Below are 24921 nucleotides of genomic sequence, written 5' to 3' on the forward strand. Positions count from 1 at the left end.
GAAGTGGTTCAAAAGGTAATGAATTCGATCTAAAATGTAATAATTTAAAGGCCCTTTCCTTCCGCTTTCATATGGTTCCTTTCTAATGAATTACAAATTATTATCATTTACGTTTTTAGTGCGACTAACAACTAAATCTGTTGTGTCTGAGGAGAGCCATTTTCTTTTTGTGCCTTATAATGTAACACACTCACCGGTAAAATTTCCACTTATTTCTTATTTTTATTTTCTTAAAATTTTCGTTGCGTCTTGCAACCTTTTCAATAGTCTTGACTCTCCCGAGACACAACAGAATATGCTTCAACACACGAACTCATATAAAGAATCATGCAAACCAAATCCAAAACGAAATAACAATTAAATGCTATCAATAAACTGAAAGATAGCTATTAATGCCCTCATATATATTTTATACCTGTTATATACTGACAATCGTTCCGGGATCACTCCCTCATCTGTGTATATTTGTAGAATTTAAAGTCAAAATTCAATTCATATCGTTTCCTTTTCTTTTGAAATTTTGAAGTGAATACATAATACTTGATGCCCGGAAGATATAACGATTGAATCGAAACAGAGAGAAACACGATTATTCTTGCTCTAAATTCCTATTATTCATATGATATGATATAATATAAAGTTGTGTCTCATTAATGACTGCTAAGTTGTAGCTTGTGTTGGAGACATTAATTATTATATATAGGACGGGATTCTTTCAGTTTCCGTCTACCAAATCCACTCACAAGGCTTTGGTCGGCCCGAAGCTATAGTAGAAGACACTTGCCCAAGGAGCCACTCAGTGGGACTGAACCCGGAACCATGTGATTGGGAAGCAAGCCTGTGTAGCTTATGTAACTACACAGAGGAAGATTTTATTTTGAGGAAATTTGAACAACGTACTTGATCTGTTACGCACTTTAGAAGTATAACTTTGGATTATTATTGATGTACAGTTAATGTCTGATTTGCTGATCATTAGGGAAATGCATAGTAAAGTTCAATAGTCAATTAAATTTTGCTGACGGAAAGGACAAATCTAAACAGTAAACTTAAGTGTGCACTAATTAGAGAATGAAATAATAATTACTATCTCCTTGAGAAGATACAACGCTTATGAGAGCACAGAAAGACACACATGCACACACAGACACAGACACAGAAACACACACACACACACACACACACACACACACACACACGCATGCGTAAACACTCATGTAAGTATACATGTTTCCTTCGTTTCATTTCTGCCTCATTAGCACGGGAACTGTAGGATGAAACCGCGTCTTAAGGACGAGGAGGGAAAATAAGACGACAGCAATAATGATGCTGACAATGATATTGATGACGAATACTACTACTACTACTACTACTACTACTACTACTACTACTACTACTACTACTACTACTAATAATAATAATAAAAACTTTTACTTTTACTTTTACTTGTTTCAGTCATTTGACTGTGGCCATGCTGGAGCACCGCCTTTAGTCGAGCAAATCGACCCCAGGACTTATTCTTTTGTAAGCCTAGTACTTATTCTATCGGTCTCTTTTGCCGAACCGCTAAATTACGGGGACGTAAGCACACCAGCATCGGTTGTCAAGCGATGTTGGGAGGACAAACTCAGACACACAAACATACACACACACACACACATACACATATATATATACATGTACATATATACGGCGGGCTTCTTTCAGTTTCCGTCTACCAAATCCACTCACAAGGCTTTGGTCTGCTCGAGGCTATGGTAGAAGACACTTGCCCAAGGTGCCACGCAGTAGGACTGAACCCGGAACAACCACTCCTGTGCCTACTATTTTGATTTTTTAAATTATTTATGCTGTTGTTAATAGTAATGGTGGAAATTTTTAGAACGGCTGATCACTCGCTAATGATTCTAGTCGATTAAGAGATAATCTAGAACTAGAAAAATCAACAAAAACTAAGCGTCAAAAAAGGAAGGTAAGACACAAACTCACAGAGGTTCCAAAACATATCCAGCTTCGCCAATAAAGAACAAGAAGAAGAAAAATACAACAGTATTTTTCTGTGAATCGAATGCAAAATTATAGAAAGCGAAAAAGGCAAAAAATGGAACGTTTCGAACTTCGGTATTCTTCCTGTTTTAGAAGAAAGAAAAACCAGCTGGTAACTATTTAGAACTTCTGCGAGTTATTACCTACTGTGCGTTTATATGAACGAGTATTTACCTATTTCTTTACTACCCACAAGGGGCTAAACACAGGGAACAAACAAGGACAGACAAACGGATTAAGTCGATTACATCGACCCCAGTGCGTAACTGATACTTATTTAATCGACTCCGAAAGGATGAAAAGCAAAGTCGACCTCGGCGAAATTTGAACTCAGAACGTAGCGGCAGACGAAATACCTATTTCTTTACTACCCACAAGGGGCTAGACACAGAAGGGACAAACAAGGACAGACAAACGGATTAAGTCGATTACATCGACCCCAGTTCGTAACTGGTACTTAATTTATCGACCCCGAAAGGATGAAAGGCAAAGTCGACCTCGGCGAATTTGAACTCAGAACGTAGCGATGGGCAAAATACCGCTAAGCATTTCGCCCGGCGTGCTAACGTTTCTGCCAGCTCGCCGCCTTATGAACGAGTATTTACCGGCGTTTAACTGACATACACGCATACAAACGAATGCATTCATTCATAAGAAATAAAGCATCTGCGTAGGGCTTTCTAGGCAGGTATTCTGCTGTTTCAGAAGCAGCTGCATAAACAATGAAATCATGAAAGCACGTTAAAAACATCCGAATGAATTTAATTCATTTGGTTTCTGACTAAAGATTCAAAACTTTAGATGTAACAACACTCTATGATGGAATTTGGAACATGTCCAAATCCCGAATATCTAAAAGTATGATTGCACTCGTAGACACCCATGCAGCGACATATTACACACTTTTATAACAACTCTTTTACTTGTTTCAGTCATTGGAGTGTGGCCATGCTGGAGCACCTATTGAAGAGTTTAGTCGGACAAATCGGCTCCAGTACTTATTATATCAGTCTCTTTTGCCGGACCGTTATGTTAGGAGGATGTCAAGCGGTGTAGAGACAAGCACAAAGACATGCGCACTCTCACATACATATACACACACGACACAGTTTTCAGCAATCAAATTCACTGACAAGGCATTGGTCGACTCTTGCCATCAATAAAAGACCGTTTTCCAAGGTGTGCGTAATGGGTGTGAACCCTATCTAAAATCATGTGGTTGGGATATACCAGCAGATAGTTCTTACACCATTTTGCATATAGTCATAGACAGCAAAACACATACCTTGTGTATGTGTACCGTAAATCCTCGAGTATAGCCCACAGGAGATTTTTAGGGGTCTGTACCTCTGAAAAACCTAAACCTTGTGTATAATACGCACCCCTTCTCTAACTTGAGTCAAGGAGGTCTATATAACGTCCTTGGTTTGTAAAACTATATACAGTAACGACCTTTATTATTATTGTATGTATAACATAATGCAAACGTGTAGCTTTTTCTTGCATTTTGTTTGCAGAAAATAAAGAAATAACAGTAATAACGTTTAATAAATGTTGCTTACTGCAAGTTATGGATGATTCTTTTATGACTTCATTGCTTTCAGGCTTAGCTTAAGGTATTTTCGCGTCTGAATAAACATTGCCGGACAGCAAATAGAGACTCGGACATTGCTTAGAAAATATTTTTCATTTTTAACCTTGTATATAGTACGCACCAGGGATTTTGACCTTTAAATTTTGGGAAAAATGCGGATTATACTCGGTATTCAATATTGTTTATACCTCTCGAGCTACTTCTAATTCATACTTGAGGTTTTTCCTTGGTCATCCCAGTAGTTGTAGGGGCACTCGGAGCTTTAACAACGAAGTTCGAGAAATATGTTGGAGAAAATGGAATTGACATAAGGATAGAGCACGCTAAAAAAAAAAAAACTGATCTATTGGGGACAGTGAGGATTTTGAGATTGGTACTTGGTCGTTGAGTATCATCCACAATATTAAAAATCTAGGTACCAAGTCTGATAATTGGTGGAAAGAGAACCTGAGAGACCTTGTGAAACCTTTGACAACAGGTTGCCGTCCGGTCTCACAGTATTTACCGGAGCGAGCAAGATAGAGAACTCTGAGAGGTAAAATATAATAATAATAATAATAATAAAATAATAATAATAATAATAATAATAATAATAATAATAATAATAATAACAATAATAATAATAATAATGATGATGATGATGATGATGGTGATGATGATGATGATAATAATAATAAATGCCCTGATACAATACCAGGCATTGGATTTGAAAGAGTTATGTATATTGTTTTGTCTTGGTATAAAAGATGGGCTATAGCAAATATTCTGCTCAATACCTCAGATTTGCTTGTCAGTTGTTTGACCTTAATCAGTTGAGCATGTCTCTTGGTGGCTGACGATATGTGCATCTCTGATCACGAGCAGAAGTAGCGAGGGAGCATCATAACCATGTGTTGAGAGGAATTCTTTGGGGTTTGAATTATTCAATAATTCACTTTTGGGAACATGGGCGTTCTGTTCAACTCCTCAAAAAACCGTTATCCAGGGACTTTTTGAGTGGGATGGGATACTCGACCTGAAGAAAATTCTAACTGGGCCCCACCTGTAAGGTCATGAGCTGTTTATCTTGATGCATGTGCCTGGTGTACCCTTATCAGACGGGTAGTCATAATGGGTGTACTGGGCTTTGTATATTTGTATCCCAGTGTTACTTTGATGGCTCGCTCTGCTCTCTCACTCAATAATAATAATTGATAGAATTAACACTATTATAATTAAGCTTTGTAATTTACCTGCATCGGAGATCCGTCAATGGAAGCTGATTCATAAGTCTGACCGAATTTGAACTTGAATGTTCTTCCCTTGGGTACTCCTACAATACCAACATTGATTTCCCAGGTATCATCACTCAGTTTTTTATATTCAATCTCTGTACGGGCTGCTCTATACCACTCCTTCTTCTCGGCGGGCAGTCCTGTGGAGTAGAGAAATAAATAAAAATGTCATATGTTAAAAAGAGTCAAAACTATTGAAAAGGTTGCAAGACGCAACGAAAATTTTAGGAAAATAAAAACAAGAAAAAAAAAGTGGAAATTTTACCGGTGAGTGTGTTATATTATAAGGCGCAAAAAGAAAATGACTCTCCCCAGACACAACAGAATATGTTAAAAAGATATAGCTAAAAGGAGTGAAAAAAAAACAAACAAAATAAAACAATATTAAAAAGATAAGTTTGCAAACGTTATTCGAAACAGGTCATTTGTCTATAGACAGTAATTTAGAGAGCCATGGCAACGCAGTTGGGACGAGTTCCATTATAAATAAGAACTAATATAAAGATTGGACTTCAACGCTAAAATGTTTAACAATCTTATAATTCTTTCAAAAATAATCCCTATCAAAACGTAAAGGGAACAAGAGGGTTTCTGGCTTCGTTGCTGTGACAAGATTACAGCAATCACACTTGTATAAGGGATATTTCAACCACCGCCACCACACATGTATGTATGTATGTATGTATGTATGTATGTATGTATGTATGTATGTATGTATGTATGTATGTATGAATGTGTGTGTATGTGTGTATGTGTCTGTCTGTCTGTCTGTCTGTCTGTCTGTATGTATGTATGTATGCAAATGGTCCCCCTACCAAAAAAAAAAACGGCCAATGCTATTGTGTAATATACATTGCATAACATGAATGATTAAATCTTTCTTATCATCCATGTGTGATTGTTTAATTCATGTTGTTGAAACAATTGTAAACCATGGAATAATGTTATGCCACCCTTTACTTATACATACATACATACATACATACATACATACATACATACATACATACATACATACATACATACATACATACATACATACGTACATACATGTATATAATATAACATTACATAGTATAATTATATTGTATAATATATATAATATAATATTCATGCTTAATCTTTCTCCTAGTTGCATTAACACAAGGCGTTCATTCGCCGTTTTCATATATTCCACAAATTCTTCCTGCAAACTACAACACGCTTTGAACATTTATCAATCTAATAATATGGGAAAAGGACGAGGAATTCTGTGTCTTGGAGAGACATGCGTTCGAAAATTATCGCAGAATGAAATCAAATATCGAGACCTGCACCAAAAATTTCAAATATTCGGGCTAGATATCGTTGCAAATTATCTTAATCTAGAGCGACAACTATAAAGGCGGCATTACGGGGATATTGGGTGTTCAGAAGAGTGGTGAATAAAAAAAATTTAAACCAGAGAGAGTACTTAAATTTTTAAAATACATTATATAAATCTTTGCTGGGAATAACATATGAGCAGTGTTATCAGTAAGAATATGACTGATGATGCCCCAGGGACGAATGTAATTCATTATATAACTCCTCGTCTTCTTTAGGAATTTTCATAAAATTTAAACATGGAAGGCACTAGTTTACGCAAATTATGGGATAGTACCAGAAAATATAGATAAAAAAACCAATGTGCAAAATCAGTTTTTGTTTGATTAAATAATTTGATTTTATTTCGTCAAAACACAGAGAATGGTATTATTTATAAAACATCATTCGGTGAAAGTGAGATATGATCATTTATAAAACATTTATAAAATGATCATTTATAAAACAAAGGCGGCGAGCTGACAGAAACGTTAGCACGCCGGGCGAAATGCGTAGCTGTATTTCGTCTGCCGTTATGTTCTGAGTTCAAATTCCGCCGAGGTCAACTTTGCCTTTCATTCTTTCGCGGTCGATTAAATAAGTACCAGTTACGCACTGGGGTCGATATAATCGACTTAATCTGTTTGTCTGTCCTTGTTTGTCCTCTCCGTGTTTAGCCCCTTGTGGATAGTAAAGAAATAGGTATCATTTATAAAACATCAGAGTGGTATCATTTATAAAACATCATTCGGTGAAAATGGGCTGTGATCTAGAAAAGTTTCTGAGCCACTGTTTTAAAGTATTAAAACAGATTATCTAACCTGAAAATTTGACAATCTTAGTTTAGAAATTTTGGCCTTATCATTATGAGTCACGTAGTTTCATACTTTATATGGATCCTTATAATGGTTTCATTAAGCTTTACTGCTGATTATTATCATTTCTAGCCGACGGTTTTAAGTCATTCATGAGCAAAAATTATTGTGTTGGAAATTGATATAGTTTATTCGAAAATCTATGCTGCAAAGATCAAAGCTTCAGTTTCAAGCTTCATGGAAATTTTCGTTAGCCACACCGTTGATTTTTGTTGTCTGGCCTACTCCATCCCCATATCGCTTTTAACTTGACCAATAGATTCTTTTGTTCGTCAGTCAAACTTTCTTTCCGCCAGTTTTAATCTTTTCTTCAACATCTGTGATCTGGGATGCGTTTACTCTTTCAATAAGCTATTCCAAATCGTTCTTTACATACCAAACAACACCATTCTCTTCTGCTTCTATGCACTTTTCACATTCAATCAGATATCCTCTTGCAGCTGTAGTTATATGTATGAATGATCGGTCCCGTTTTCAGATGGAATGTAGCCTCAGTTATTCTATTTTTCTATTGTTTCAACTATACATACGTATACATACATAATACCGCACACACACACTTTTCGTTTTGGATTTAGTTTGGAAGACTTTAGATGTGAACTCGTGTGTTGAAACAAATTTTGTTGAATCTCGTGAGGGTTATTACTCCAATAATAAGCAAACACCCTGGTTAAGTTTTTTTCTTTATTATTTGTTAATTGGTTAGTTATTTAATCAACCAGCTAATCGATCGCCTCTTTAATCAGTGAGTTGTTGAGGTCATGAATAGCAACAAAAGGATTTTCACAAACAACTGATTGCTTATTCAACCGACTGATTAAGCTAGCAGTCGATTAATTGGCTGATTAAATAACTAACCAATTGACTACTAATATTATCATTATTGGAGTAATGGCCCTCCCAAAATACTATAATATATATATATATATATATATATATATATATATATATATATATATATATATATATATATTATATAAAATCCGTTCTGTCTGTCTGTCAGTGTGTCTTCTAGGATCTCGGGCATCCTCCATCTGATTGCGCTCAAGTTTGATATGTATGAGTCTTGAAAAGATTACAAAAATCGATTCCAGGTGAGAATGCAATTGATAAAGTGAATAAAATCGTTTTTCTTTGGAATAGAAAAAAGTCTATCTTTATTTCTTCTTTTGCTGGTGTCTCAAATTTAGGTTAAATCAGTGTTTCTCAAAGGGGAGGCCTATGGGACGGTGGGACAAGTTGTTTTGAGAAAATTTGGTTTAAATGTTTGACAACTCAGCGCCGTCCATTGGACGGGGGGCGTTTGCTCGTGTATATATATATATATATATATACGTTATTTCATGTTGCCCCTATCCATTCAGCTGGCAAAAATGAGTAGTACCTGTATTTCAAAGGCCAGTCTAGTCATATATCCTGTGTCACGCTGAATCTCCCTGAGAACTATGTTAAGGGTACGCGTGTTTGTGACGTACTCAGCCACTTGCACGTCAGTTTCACGAGCAAGATGTTCCATTGATCGGATCAACTGGAACACTCGTCGTCGTAACCGACGGAGTGCCAGTTGTTATTATACTCTTTTCTTGTTTCAGTCATTTGACTGTGGCCATGCTGGAGCACCGCCTTTTAGTCGAGCAAATCGACCCCAGGACTTATACTTTGTAAACCTAGTATTCTATCGGTCTCTTTCGCTGAACCGCTAAGTTACGGGGACGTAAACACACCAGCATCGGTTGTCAAGCGATGTTGGGGGGACAAACAGACACACAAACATACACACACACACACACACACACACACACATACACAAACAGACACACATATATACATATATATGACGGGCTTCTTTCAGTTTCCGTCAACCAAATCCACTGACAAGGCTTTGGTCAGCCTGAGGCTATAGTAGAAGACACTTGCCAAAGGTGCCACACAGTGGGACTGAACCCTGAACCATGTTGTTGGTAAGCAAGCTACTTACCACACAGCCACTCCTACGCCTATACTTTATAAATCTGATAAAAATATTCACTGCTTATATATTTTCATTTTTTTTATTTGTTTCTACAACCGCGTAACACGCACACTATTGATGTTTGCTTTCTTCTTATAACAGATTATGCAAATTGGTTTCATATATACCACATAGTGTAATGTTACTTTTATAACATTTTAATGTGCAGAAGTGTACGTAACAAACCCAGTTAACAAAATGCTTTTCATTCTCATGTTCACGATTTTATCAAATTCATTAAATTCAAGTTTGTCCTCAAGTTACCAAGTACTGGAATGTATCAGCCGTACGCGTCCAGTAATCGGTAGGAAGTACATAAGGAGGTAATAAACGATGCTTAAATTAATATATAAAATTTCAATATAAAGCAATTTTAGTTTTCCATTCAAGTGAATGTGGAGGCGCAATGGCCCAGTGGTTAGGGCAGCAGACTCGCGGTCGGAGGATCGCGGTTTCAATTCCCAGACTGGGTGTTGTGTGTGTTTATTGAGCGAAAACATCTAAAGTTCCACGAGGCTTCGGCAGGGGGTGGTGGCGACCCCTGTTGTACTCTTTCGCTCCAACTTTCCCTCACTCTTTCTTCCTGTTTCTTGAGTAACGCTGTGATGGACTGGCATCCCGTCTAGCTGGGGGGAACACATACGCCATAGAACCGGGAAACCGGGCCCATGAGCCTGGCTAGGCTTGAAAAGGGCGCATAAATAAATAAAAAATTCAAGTGAATATTAATAATTAGATGTTATATGATCTAAATTATTTTGAATACAGAGTTTCTTCATCAAATTCGTTGTCAACCTCAATCTAGTCAACGTCAACTTCATATTCGTCGATCAGTATACGTATTTACTAACGTAAGCACATATATTACCATCACCGGATTCACTTTGATTACCGGTGATAATTGTTTTGGATTCTTTTTAGAAATATGTTAAGAGAGTTGAGAAATGGAAATAATGAATAAAAAGTCAAACTAATGCCATTTATTTTTGTATATGCATATAGTATGATATTAATAGTTATCGCCAAGCTAACATGGCAGTCCAGAAAAATAGGATGAATGCTGCCGTTGATTAGCTCTAAGAGACCATCGCCTCTAGCTAGCTATAGAGAGAATTAGAAATAATGATATTTCTATATAGTATGAGTTTTACGTATATATAATTGATTAAATTTACATATCCTAAAATCCTTAAAAATGTTTCAGCCCTAAGGCTGCGGCCATGCTGAGGCACCACCGCTGAAATATATTTATTATAATATATTTATTATAATGTAAGATATTCTGTTGTCCCTGGGGAGAGTCATTTTCTTTTTGTGCCTTATAATGTAACACATTCATCGGTAAAATTTCGATTTATTTCTTATTTTTATTGTAAAAAGGCACAAAAAGAAAATGACTTTCCCCAGACACAACAGAATATGCTTCAACGCACGAACTCATATAAAGAATCTTGCAAACCAAATCCAAAAGCGAAATGTAACATATATTTATTATAATGTAAGACGCAACAAATTTTATTATACAAAACTTGTAATACTTTACAAAACATTTAGACTGAATCTATTGTGTAGGCGTACACATTTTAAAGAGCAATATATATATATTTTAACAACTGGAAAATAACTCGCCTTTCTTAATTTTTACTGTTTCGTAATGGCATATTATTCGTTAAGCATATAATCTTTTAAATAAGTATTAGGAATGTGATTTGGATTGTTGACTGAAACAGGTCTTAAATATATGTAGCAATTCATGAAGGCGGCGAGCTGGCAGAATCGTTAGCACGCCGGGCGAAATGCGTAGCCGTATTTCGTCTGGCGCTACGTTCTGAGTTCAAATTCCGCCGAGGTCGACTTTGCCTTTCATCCTTTCGGGGTCGATAAATTAAGTACCAGTTACGCACTGAGGTCGATGTAATCGACTTAATCCGTTTGTCTGTCCTTGTCTGTCCTCTCTGTGTTTAGCCCCTTGTTGGTAGTAAAGAAATATATATGAAATTAACGTTACTCCCACTCGATGACTGTCACCTTAGTTCAATTCTAAGGATTTATATATCGAATATTTTAATGTGTGATACAGAATATTTCTACAATGATTTTAAATCAGTGCCAACATCTTTAATACGGTGGATCAAAATATTTCAGCTAAAATTACATCCGTAGTGAGAAGAACGAATGCCCAAGGACGAAAGAAGAGAGGGAGATACAGGAAGAGATTGCACACCACCTTCAAAGAAGAGGTGAAGCAATTTAGCGTCGCCTGGGATGATACGGGCAATGATGCTAAAAACCAGCATTACTGGAAACGTCTTGTTGCTGAATGTAGAGGCCAACTGTACGGGAGGAACTATGACCAATACTAAGAGTAATGAGAAGAAAAAGAACCCCCCACACTAACTAAACATAGACGCTCATAGAGTTATACGCATGCACAAATGAAGACACATACAATAGAAATACAAAATGGCTGACGGTTAGTAAGGAGAGACGCACAAATAAGAAAGAAGAAAGCAAAGGACCACTGATGCGGTCACAGGAGTGTGACGAAAGAACTCTGGCCGAAATAAGATTAAGATTAATGTAAAAAATAAATAACACTGAAGCAAAGTAACACCAACTATATAGAGCGTGTGTTTTTATTGGCTAAACTGGCAAAATGACAATTCCTAAATACAACAAAACCCATTACTCTCTTTTACTTGTTTCAGTCATTTGACTGCGGCTATGCTGGAGCACCGCCTTTTGTCGAGCAAATCGACCCCAGGACTTATTCTTTGGAAGCCTAGTACTTATTCTATTGGTCTGTTTTGCCGAACCGCTAAGTTACGGGGACGTAAACACACCAGCATCGGTTGTCAAGCGATATAGGGGGATGGGACAAACACAGACACACAAACATATACACATACACACACACATACATATATATATATATACGACGTGCATCTTCCAGTTTCCGCCTACCAAATCCACTCAAAAGGCTTTGGTCGGCCCGAGGCTATAGTAGAAGACACTTGCCCAAGGTGTCACGCAGTGGGAATGAACTTGGAACCATGTGGTTGGTAAGCAAGCTACTTACCACACAGCCACTCCTGCGTCATTAACTTAACTATTAATTTTTGCCAAAGAAGGTATGGGAGATAATCTTCAAATTTAACATTTTTACGATTAGTTCAGCTTCTGTTAACGCCACACTTCTCTTTTCTATTTCTCAACAACTCAGTGTTATTTCTTCTGCCAACTTTGCACCACTCTTATGAAGAAATATATTTCCTGACAATCCGTTACCGCACAGTTTTGATGAAAAATTCTGCGTGTTGCCGTACAAAAATCTTCACACATATGCACTACATTAGATAAAATATATAACAAATACTCAGATGAATAGATATGTGTGGTTGTATAGTTATTATATTAACATTATGAATAAACATATGGTCTTTAATAGTGGTAATTACTTGCATCTCAATTGGAAGAAGTAAGTTAACAAACTCCTGCTGTTACATGTTTACATAAACCGACATATACACACATCAACACGTTCATAGGCATGCACACAGGCAAGCAGGTAAATAACTTCCGTTTCACATAAGATTAAAACAATTAAGTTGAAGATAACTTATCAAGTAGTGTATGTGGGAGCGCAGAATAGTAATATTATTAATGACTAACTGCCGCGAACGGAGATCGAAAACGCATGTTTAAAGAAACGCCATTGCTATATTCGTCTCAGAACATATAACATATAACCTCTGTGTTATCAGGTGTATTTGTTGCCTGACTACAGCCACTGTACTTAGTAATACATGTAACCGACAGATGTGCTTGATTACGGCGTCATTAAGTACTGAAGTGAGTCGATCGTAGGAGCTCAATTATTGACAGGAAATGAGTGAAGGGGGATTCGTTATCGTTTTTAAATCAATTTATGGGTTTCGATATAATTTAACCAGAGAAAATATAGGAAGTGCTGAGAAACTTTAAGGAAAATTTGCTCTAGAACAATATTTAATAAGCATAGAGAATGCACCTGCAGGAAAGAGAAGAAAGACATATGAATGATGGAAGGAATAAAAGAATAACAGGAAGTAAAAGAGAAGGCGAATAGAGGAATACAGTAATACAGACATACTTTTCATATTTATTTAGATAACATTATCAAATAATCAAGTAATTACACCATATCTAAACTATGCATATATATGTGTATGTGTATGTGTGTATACATAAATATATATATGTATATATATATATATATATATATATATATATATATATATATATATATTATATATATATATATATATATATATATATATATATATATATATATATTTATTTATTTATATATACATATCTATCTGTCTATCCCTCCATCCATCTGGATGCATAGTTCACACGCAGTATATTCCACTTACACTTCAAATAATTAAAGACACAAAACGCACTAAGTCACCACACACACGCATAGCCACACGCATATATATATATATATATATGTTATATATATTATATATATATATATATATATATATCTTATATATATATATATATTATATATCTATATATATGTTATATATATTATATATATATATATATATATCTTATATATATATATATTATATATCTATATATATGTTATATATATCTATATATATATCTTGTATATATATATATCTATATATATCTTACACACACACGCATACACGCACACAGACACACACATACACACATATATATATGTATATACATACATATACATACATATATATCAATATATCTCTATATATATCTTATATACATACATGCATACATACATACGTACAATATATATATATATATATATATATATATATATATATATATATATATAGTGAATTTGTGATACGTATACAATGACTAAGTTGGTTGTAGTTCTCGCAAGGTTAATGATGTACTTTAGACATTGAATTTGTTGGCATGTAACCAGACGTAACAGTTGTATACGAAATGACAAATTGCACTCATTAATGGTGTATTTTCATCATTCAACTTCCGGTCAACGTTGTTTTTGAATACCAATCCTTTTCATACAAACACATAGGTACATACATACATACGTGCAGGCATACATACACATACAAATGACACATCATATCATTTAGGCAACACCTACTTAACAGAAAAGAGAGAAATATGTACATCAGATGCTTACTCAACAGCAAAAATTAATAACATCATAACATCATGAGATTAAGCTAATAACTATTGATAGGTACTCCGACTGCACAGCTGCTCCGTGTGAATGAAGAATAACTGGACGGATTTATTTTAGATAGGATCTTGAATGAGCATTTCTCATTATAGCGGCAGACAGTTATGATTGTGTACATATCTGGCAATCTCGAAAATACCATCAACATTGTCAGAAATAGTAGCCTCTCCTGGAAGCCCCTCCTGGATATGTCATATATACGCCATATTTCACTGTGGTTACGTCTTTGCTGTCGAGAAACAGGACATAGTTGATCACCAAGAGAGATAAAGATGCCCTTAAGCCTACACGTTGTGATAGAAAATATCAGTTGGGTCATACCAGTGTGGAAGATATCACCGATATCATTTGATCAAAATGTCCTCAAGATACTCAGTTCCCACGAGATACAATATTTTCACTAAAACCATCTACAAAGCTTTGGTACAGATGGCCATACAAGATGTACATCAGAACCGGAATGTATCCACACCAACTGAAACAAGGAATACTGTTGGATCATTCCAATAAAAATGTCAATCATATGTAAACAGAATAGGCCAGATATTATTTCATAGGACCATAAGCAAAAATCATGAATTGTTGAAGAGAGCAGCTCGCCGGCGATGTGGATATTTTCAAAGTTTAAGGAAAAGAACGTCTATGAAGAGTTAGGGTGAAATCTACAGTTCTTATATTAAGGCTATAGATTTATATTTGTACCTCTTATCATAGGTGCATTGGGCTACGCAACAAATGCTCTGCATAAATTCCTCGAAATGCTGGTGTTCTCTAAGGAAGAAGAAACTGATTTGCATTCTCCAAATATAATCGATTAGTTGTACCTTGAAAATTTGCAAAACATCAGGGATTGAGTATGTACGAAATACGTACACACACGCAAATACACACACACAAATTCACACACACACACACACACACACACACACCACACACACACACACCACACACACCACACACACCACACAGAACAGTGTTCTCATTCACTGCCTTAAATGTCTCTGGAAATTTGCCTGAATATACGTGCTCTCTCTCTTGATATATATATATATCCCGGTGATCACCATGACCGACCAGGCCATCAGATGTTGTTACACATCGCTGGTCACAATGCGCTTCGCATTGTTTTAGCCTTCAAATGATGCCACCCGCTGGCTAAGCGAGCAGGCCAACAAAAAAAAGAGTGAGAGAAAGTTGTGGCGAAAGAGTACAGCAGGGATCGCCACCACACGCTACCGGAGTCTCGTGGAGCTTTAGGTGTTTTCGCTCAATAAACACTCACAACGCCCGGTCTGGGAATCGAAACCGCGATCCTACGACCGCGAGTCCGCTGCCCTAACCACTAGGCCATTGCGCCTCCACACACACACACACACACACACACACACACACACACACCACACACACATATATATATATATATTTCTTTGACTAAAAACCTTTTTAAACGGTGCTCCAGCATGGCTGCGGTCCTATGACTGAAACAAGTTAAAGAATAAAAGAGTGTATACATATACATACATACATACATACATACATACATATATATATATATATATATATATATATATATTATATATTATATATATATATATATATATATATATTATATACTATATCAATTAATCTATCTGTCTGTCTGATTGTCTGCCTGTCTGTCTCTTCATTTTAATATATGGTAAATCCGAGAATTTTATGGCGGTGATAGGAAACTGAATTAGAATCAATAGATAACCGCTACTACATGTATTGAACACTTTTTCTTCTAGTCTGTAAGTCCAGACGCACACCCACACCTACACGCATTCACATATATATTACACATGTACTCACTCACACACACGTGATTACAAATTGGATGGAATTCGTTGATGTGGCAACTAACGTCCTGACGATCGGCTTTTACCAGACGTTTGTGGCTTAAAGTTTATGATGTGATAGTACGCAAATAGTTTGGAGAGCCGACTAGGTGATGGATTATCTGTGGCATCATGATTATTTCCTTCAGTTGCATGCTTTGTATAATACTTGATGATTTGCGAGGAGGAAAAATCTAGTTTTAATCATCCGTTGGGGGAATTATGTATTAGGATAACGACGGAGTAGTTAGGAAATATATCGATTAGCTATCGGGATAGTTTTTCAAATAAGCTTCCCAATGAAACAGTTATTAGGATTTTGTTTAATGTTTATTTATTAAGACGTTTCTGAATATTATCAAGCATTGCTGTTTATATAAGGATTGTGTTGTACTAACTATAGTCTCTTGCGTGATCAATACGTGGTTTGTATCGTGTATACAAATCTATGACTAATTCCTAAGATGTATTATACAAATTTCTTACAAATACATTTTGTCTCGTCATTCATCATCTCTTGTCATTTCATTTGTCTGCTTTTGACAGGAAGTTACTGCAACCGTTGTTGCTGTTGCTTCTGTTGCTGTTGAGCGAAGCGGTCTTCGTCCCAGAGCTCGCAAGATCGCGCCTCTGTAGTGGGAGAAGTCCGAAACGTGGTCCTTTGCTATTCGTAAGATCCGCAGAAGAGAAAGCAGGTCAACCCCCGACACCGAGAGCATCGACGGATGATGGATGAATGCGCATCTAGGCTCAGCGGTTGCAGAGGAAGTTGGGGACAAGAAACAGGAAGAAAGAGTGAGAGAAAGTTGGGGCGAAAGAGTACAACAGGGGTCGCCCCCCCCACTGCCGGAACCTCGTGGAGCTTTAGGTGTTTTCGCTCAATAAACACACACAACGCCTGTCCTGGGAATCGAAACCGCGATCCTTCGACCGCAAGTCCGCAGCCCTAACCATTGGGCCATTGCGCCTCCACCATTGTTGCTGTTGTTCAATCCATGGTCAATCTAATCAAGCAAACATATAGTGAAAGGTATTCCAGTTTTTAACCGTCTCATCTTTTTCCAGAGAGAGTGAATGTAACCAGGATTACATTGTTCAATGTACTCTTCCATTTTTTTTTTATAAAAATGGAAAAAAAAAAGAAGGCAGTAGAATTTGACTTTAGGGAGGTTTGACGATTACTTATCGCAGGTCTAGCGACCTTGTAGTGCAATCTCCTTATTGGCATGATTGCTATGACGTGTTTTGGTAACGAATGTGGTGGCGGTGGTGGCGGTGGTGGTAGTGGTCGTGGGGTTGTAGATCTCAATTCTCTTTGGACATATTTTGGAGAAGACAATCTAAAAGTTGATAGTTGACATTTTATTTGGTACCTGCAAACCGACCAAAGTTTTTTTCCCCCAAGGTCTGGGGTTTCCCGCCCCTAAGCCCTAGACCATCACCTAATCACCCTTACCCGCCTTGTTGCTTAACCACCACCACCACCACCACCACCACCACCACCACCACTACTACTACTACTACTACTACTACTACTACTACTACTACCACTGGTAAAATATTTTTGGAGCTCCTTCAAGCCGATTGCAAGGATGTGAAAGTTGAGGTGAAGGCGATCTGATGGGATTTGAATCGAGGACGGAAAGGAGTTTAAATAAACATCGCAATGCATTTTGGGTCCGGCAATTTACCGAAAGCAACTTTGGACAAGTATTTCTTTATCTATTTTCTTCTGTATTTCTCCCTACTATTTCACTTTCTTTAATTTCCTCTCACATCTGAGAAAAAAAGGAAAGTATTCTTGTATGCAACCATTTTGTTTTTACTTGTTTCAATCATTGGATTGTGGTCATACTAGGGCACTGCCTTGAAGGGTTTAGTCGAACAAATAGATCCAAGAACTTATTTTTAAAGCTTGATATTCATTCTATCGGTCCCTTTTGCCGAAATTACACGGACATAAACAAACCAACCCCAGTTGTCAAGCGGCGGTAAGAGACAAACACAACACAAACAAACAGACAGACAGAAAGCTAGACAGGCAGAAAGACAGACAGACAGACAGACAGACACACACACACACAACTGGCTTCTTCAGTTTCCATCTACCAAATCCATTCACGAAGTCTTAGTAGGTCCGGGGCAATAGTAGAAGATACTTGCTCAATGTGCCGCACTGTGGGACTGAACCCAAGACCATATGGTTCGGAAGCAAGCTTCTTAACCACACAATCACACCTGCACCAAACTATTTATTGCATAACGATTGCAAGGCTACTTTTTTGCATCAACATTGAAGAAAACAAATCTAACAAAAACACTACCAAATAATGAGAAAAAAGTTTTCATCTAAAACCAGATTTCCCTCAGGAATTAAAAAAAGTTTCCTTTATTCTGATCTTCCTCGCTCTGGGAGACATTTTCCCCTGGTCTAGAATTGCAGCTTTGGACAAAATGATTCTTGCATGCTAATCTTCTCTTGGAATATAGAATATCCTATTTGTCGACATGCTCTATCAGGTATATATATATATATATATATCACGAAGGTGATACGTCTCAGTGTTAAGGTTGATCTGTTAAGTTGCGATATCAGAAATGCGTCTCAAATGACTTACGCTTGTGTTTAGTCATAAATTAATAATCATATGTTGATGGAAGTGGGTAGTCTGTGTGGTCGCTTGACCTACTAGAAACAACAGCTAAATTTTCTTAAAATCATTGTTTTAGGAAAACAATACAAAAAAGGAGTTCATATTTGGCAATCTGGCCCTGTGTATAATGTATCTGGATAATATTTGGAAACAGTTACGGATGGAATTTGGTAAGTGGTGATAGGGCTAAAGAAGTGGAAGGAGGAGGAGGAGGAGGGGAAGAAGAAGAAGAAGAAGAAGAAGAACAACAACAACAACAACCACAACAACACAAACAACAATCTTCACAAACATGTTAATAGAAGAAGGCGGCGAGCTGGCAGAAACATTAGCACGCCGGGCGAAATGCTTAGCGGTATTGCGTTCTGAGTTCAAATTCCGCCGAGGTCGACTTTGCCTTTCATCCTTTCGGGGTCGATTAAATAAGTACCAGTTACGCACTGGGGTCGATATAATCGACTTAATCCGTGTGTCTGTCCTTGTTTGTCATCTCTGTGTTTAGCCCCTTGTGGGTAGTAAAGAAATAGGTATTTCGTCCGTCCTTACGTTCTGAATTGAAGTTCCGCCGAGGTGGGCTTTGCCTTTTTATTCTTTTTGGGGTAGATGAAATAAGTACCAATCGAGGATTGGAGTCAGTGTAACCGACTTACCCCCTCCCCCGGAATTACTGGCTTTGTGCCACAATTTGAAATCAGTAAGTAAGAAATTACAAGCACTAATATGGCACTTTACACCAGTGCAACTTTCATATCGTATTTTTGCAAGTGAGAGCACAAACGTTCTGTCGTGTGATAGGCACCGCAGGCGTCGTACTGGCAGAGTAGAGAGAGAGAGAGAGAGAGAGAGAGAGGAGAGAGAGAGAAAGTTAGAGAGGGAGGGAGAGAAAGAGTGGCTTAATACATCTAACATGAATTGACAAAGCTGTATACACCGAACACGCTTAAGTCACACCGAGATGAGGTTACTATTACATTGTATAAGTCCGAAACGTTATTACGACACCATTTTTTTTTTGCCATGAAATGCGTAAGAGAAAAAGGCTTTCAACACTTCCCACACCTTTATCATTAAGGTAAAAGGGATAAAAATATAAGTAAAACACAAAACAATAACAGAAACAGCAACAAAGAAATAAAACTAATGGGAAACAAATGCGTGCTGCTCAAGGTACTCAGACACGCACAAAGACCAGCCCAGCCGTTATGTTGACTATGTAACAGTGATAAGGATTAAGTCGAAAAAAAGTGGCGTGTGTACGTGTATGTGGAGAGTAGGGTCGAGATGTGATGTGGGTGGTTGTGGTGTTGGTGTGGTGTTGGTGTATGTGGGTGATGGTGGTGGTGGTAGTGTGGTGGTTGCGGGGTGGTGTGGAGGAGGTGTAGGCGTTTCGTTTCGCTGTCTATTTCTCTTGTTCCTTTGGCTGTCCGCCTGTCGACCTGTTTTGTCGTTGTCGATGGCTGCTGATCCTGTTCATTGCTTGCCGATGCGTTAATGAGCCAGTCATCTGGTGTGCTCAGCCGATATTTATAGGACAACCATTGTCAAAAATAACAAAAACAAAAGCAAAAAAAAAAAAATAAAAAATAAAAAAAACAATACTAAGCGAAATAAAAAAAAGATGTAAAAAAAAAAATGACGCATAGCATTGCAAAGGTGCGTGTTGAGGTCGACAAGGGCAAGCTTGAAAAACTAAAATAGAAATTTTGCAGCCGTCAGATTGTCTCGCCACAAAAAGGTAAAAAAAAAAACAAAAAAACCTTAACTCACTATAAACGTGAATATGATGAAAATCGACTAAATACAATTCAGAGATTGTGGTAGGTGTATGTAATTTAAAGGAAAGTGGTGGATAAAGAATGAGAAGCAGAACTGATATTCAAGACACAACAGAAGACTGGCTAGTTGGCTGCTGACAACCCGATTCACTTGCATGAATAATTTCAGTTAATCGAGCTTTTTTTTTTTAATTCATTATATTACATGTGTGAGACCATACCGTATTTCTATATAGCATGTAGATAAGGCGGCGAGCTGGCAGAAACGTTAGCACGCCGGGCGAAATGCTTGGCGGTATTCCGTCTGCCGTTATGTTCTGAGTTCAAATTCCGCCGAGGTAGACTTTGCCTTTCATCCTTTCGGGGTCGATTAAATAAGTACCAGTTACGCACTGGGGTCGATGTAATCGACTTAATCCGTTTGTCTGTCCTTGTTTGTCCTCTCTGTGTTTAGCTTAACCCCTTGTGGGTAGTAAAGAAATAGGTATTACATTTCTGAGACCATACCGTATTTATATATAGCATGTAGAACGTTTCCCAGGGAATGCATTTTTTCCTTCAATCACATAAGTGATACTTTAATAAGCGTCCTTACATTCACCACACACACGCACACACGCACACACACACATACATGTACACGCGCAGACACATTTGGTGAACGTCGACTCGTGGCCGAGTAAAATCACTTCCTATAAACCGATTTCACCCTGTGAGGCATCTCACGTTTGGTCTCCCCCATCGATAATGATGTCACATATGGCTCCTAAGGCCTGTAAGCGACTTACAATTCATTTCTCGCTGACTACAAGTCAGCATTCCAACTGCAATCCCACACTCTGGCTGATGGAACCTTCAGTTGCCGAGTAAGTCCACTGGCCAACTCATACACTTTGCTACACAAGGTGCACGAGAGGTCATGCTTGATATCACATTGGTAGACAGAGGCGTCTACGTGGCCGCCCTTGTGGCTGCCTTTGTGAAGCAGGCACGACCACACTGGTCACACGAAAAAAAAGTCTTTCGTGGCCTACACAGGAAGAAGGTTCACATACTCCATATATTTACCAGTATGTTTCAACTCAATGTATGCAACCATCCTTGTTGTACTCGAAGTTAATCAGATTCCTCCACAGCTCCCTATCCCATGCAAGATCTACCCAGGACTTATTCTTTGTAAGCCTAGTACTTATTCTATCTGTCTCTTTTGCCAATACGCTAAGGTACGGGGACGTAAGCACACCAGCATCGGTTGTCAAGGGATGTTAGGGGAACAAACAAAGACACAGGAACATATACACACACATACATATATACACATATATACGACGGGCTTCTTTCAGCTTCCGTCTACCAAATCCACTCACAAGGATTTGGTCGGCCCGAGGTTATAATAGAAGACACTTGCCAAAGGTACCACGCAGTGGGACTGAACCCGGAACCACGTGGCTGGTAAGCAAGCTACTTGCCACACAGCCACTCTTGCGCCTATTAATATATATATATATATATATATATATATATATATATATTATGTATATATGCGTAAATATGTATATATACATAATATATATATATATATACATATACAAAATATATATATATATATACATATATACATAATATATATACATAACATATACATATAATATATATATATATATATATAATTATATATATATAATATATAAAAAAATATATATATATATATATATATATAATACATACTATATATATATATTGTCCAAACACCATGAATCACCATAGTAACAATGTCACCAAAAAAAAAAAAAAACTATATAGGCGTTGCTTTTGTATACTGAGTTCATCCTTTCACCCGTTTGAAAAAATTTAGAAAATGTAAACCATTTAACTGAAGTTGAGTACATGTTATGACAAATCTTTTATAACATGTATGTCCCCTTTTTCAAGCCCCCTTTAATGAAATAGAGATTTATAATAAAATAGGATTTTATGTTTATATTCTTTTGATATCTTAAGCTTGAAATCCATGCCTTGCATTCAAAGAGGAAGCGTCACCGATATGCATGCATACATACATACATACATACATACATACATACATACATACATACATACATATATGCATGCATACATACATACATACATACATACATGCATGCATACATACATACATACATAATACATACATACATACATATATGCATACACACATACATACATACATACATACATACATACATACATACATACATATATACATACATGCATGCATACATACATACATACATACATACATACATACATAATACATACATACATACGTACATACATTGACACACATACACAAACGTATATAGTGTTTCGTGTGTGTGTCTCTGTGTATGTATATATGTATCATACATGTAAATATGCATGCATATATATATATATATATTTATGGTATTCATCTTAAGTTGCCGAACTGCTAGGTTGACTATGAAATGTAAATATAAGAATTTACAAATATGAACATATAAACAGTCATATACTATGCATATGCTAAGCAACTATGCATATAAACATATGCACACAGACACGCACACGTAAACACACTAGTTCACACACACACGCACAATCATAGATGCATATGTGATCATACGTATACATTTACTCACATGTATCTACGCGCCCGTCACAAAACAAATATTTTCTTGACAGATATATTAAGATAAATAAACGAGTATGTTAAAATGAATATGCGCGCATTAGATACATATACATATATGAATACGCTAGAGCATATATATATATATATATAATATAATATATATATATATATATAATATATATATATATATATATATATAATATATATATATATATGTATGTATATATATTATGTATGTATATATATAATATATATATATATATATATATATATATATATGTATGATATATATATATATATATATATATATGTATATAATCTCATAACGTGCATCTCAAATCTCGTATGCGTTATCGGCTGCTATACGCCATCATACAGCAGGGTTACGCCTTTCACTGGATAGCTACGTAGAATACCGTTAGTGCATGTAGAGTTTATACAAAAATTTATGAAACAAGAAGATAGAATGAACAGGGTTTACTCAGAAGTCACAATAAAAGAAACATTCATTGGCTGCAACTTTGAAGTCGCTTACTCTGTTCTTGTAAAAGTATAAATATGTATTTTAGAAAAAAAGCATATTGAGTAACCTTTCAGTAATGTAAAATTGTTTTCGTTATAACTTGACAGGAAAACAAAACATTTATCTATCTATCTATCTATCTATCTATCTATCTATCTATCTATCTATCTATCTATCTATCTATCTATCTATCTATCTATCTATCTATCTATCTATCTATCTATTTATCTGTCTGTCTGTCTGTTTGTCTGTCTGTCTGTCTGTCTGTCTCTGTCTGTCTTCTTCTCTATATATCTATCTGTCTATCTATCTGTCTCTCTATCTATCTATTTATCTATATCTATCTATCTATCTATCTATCATCTATCTACTATCTATCTATCTATTGTTTGGTCTTCCTATATATATATTACGCACATATATCTTTATATATATATTATACACATATACATTACATATATAATATATATATATATATATATATATATAATATATATATATATATATATATATATGTATGTACATTTATAAACACATACATACATACATATATTTATATATATTTACATATGATTCTTTTCTTATTACGTCAACAATATTTTATATAAACATATACGTGTGTGTGTGTATGTGTGTGTGTGTGTATGTGTGTGTGTGTGAGTATTGTCACTGTGGCTAGAATGATAATTATAGAGGAAGTTAGTAGATGGGCAGACAACAAGGTGAATTAGATGGGTTAAGGAGATAAACAGATTAAACAATTTGGATAAATGATATCTTCAAAGATATGCAGACAAGGAGACAGGCGTATTCTCGCAAGATGCAGACAGGGAGGTGAGGGTAAGGTAGGAAGATGAATAGGTAAACAGTGAAGCTGGTTTTCAGGAGTAAGATATGTAACAAATAGGTAGAGTACTAAATGGATAAATAAGTGGAAGGATGCATAAATAAGATAGACAGAATGGTAGATAGATAGGCTGGTGTATGCGTAGATCAATAGTGATATAGAACGACTAGCAAAACGCTCCCCCCCACGTCCAATGGACGGTGCTGAGTTGTCGAACATTTAAACCAAATTTT

At 36.4% G+C, this 24921-nt stretch overlaps 1 protein-coding gene across 1 annotated transcript in view; it reads right to left on the reverse strand.

The window, feature by feature from the left end:
* LOC115218082 (fatty acid-binding protein homolog 9) overlaps positions 1 to 24921 on the reverse strand; it is a 161094-nt gene that overhangs the window by 80877 nt on the left and 55296 nt on the right. Inside the window, exon 2 of the mRNA XM_029787862.2 lies at positions 4873 to 5054. Coding sequence (XP_029643722.1) covers positions 4873 to 5054 — 182 coding nt within the window. The remainder of the gene's footprint in view (positions 1 to 4872; positions 5055 to 24921) is intronic.

The sequence above is a fragment of the Octopus sinensis genome, linkage group LG1 (assembly GCF_006345805.1).
Source record: "Octopus sinensis linkage group LG1, ASM634580v1, whole genome shotgun sequence".
Taxonomy (NCBI): domain Eukaryota; kingdom Metazoa; phylum Mollusca; class Cephalopoda; order Octopoda; family Octopodidae; genus Octopus; species Octopus sinensis.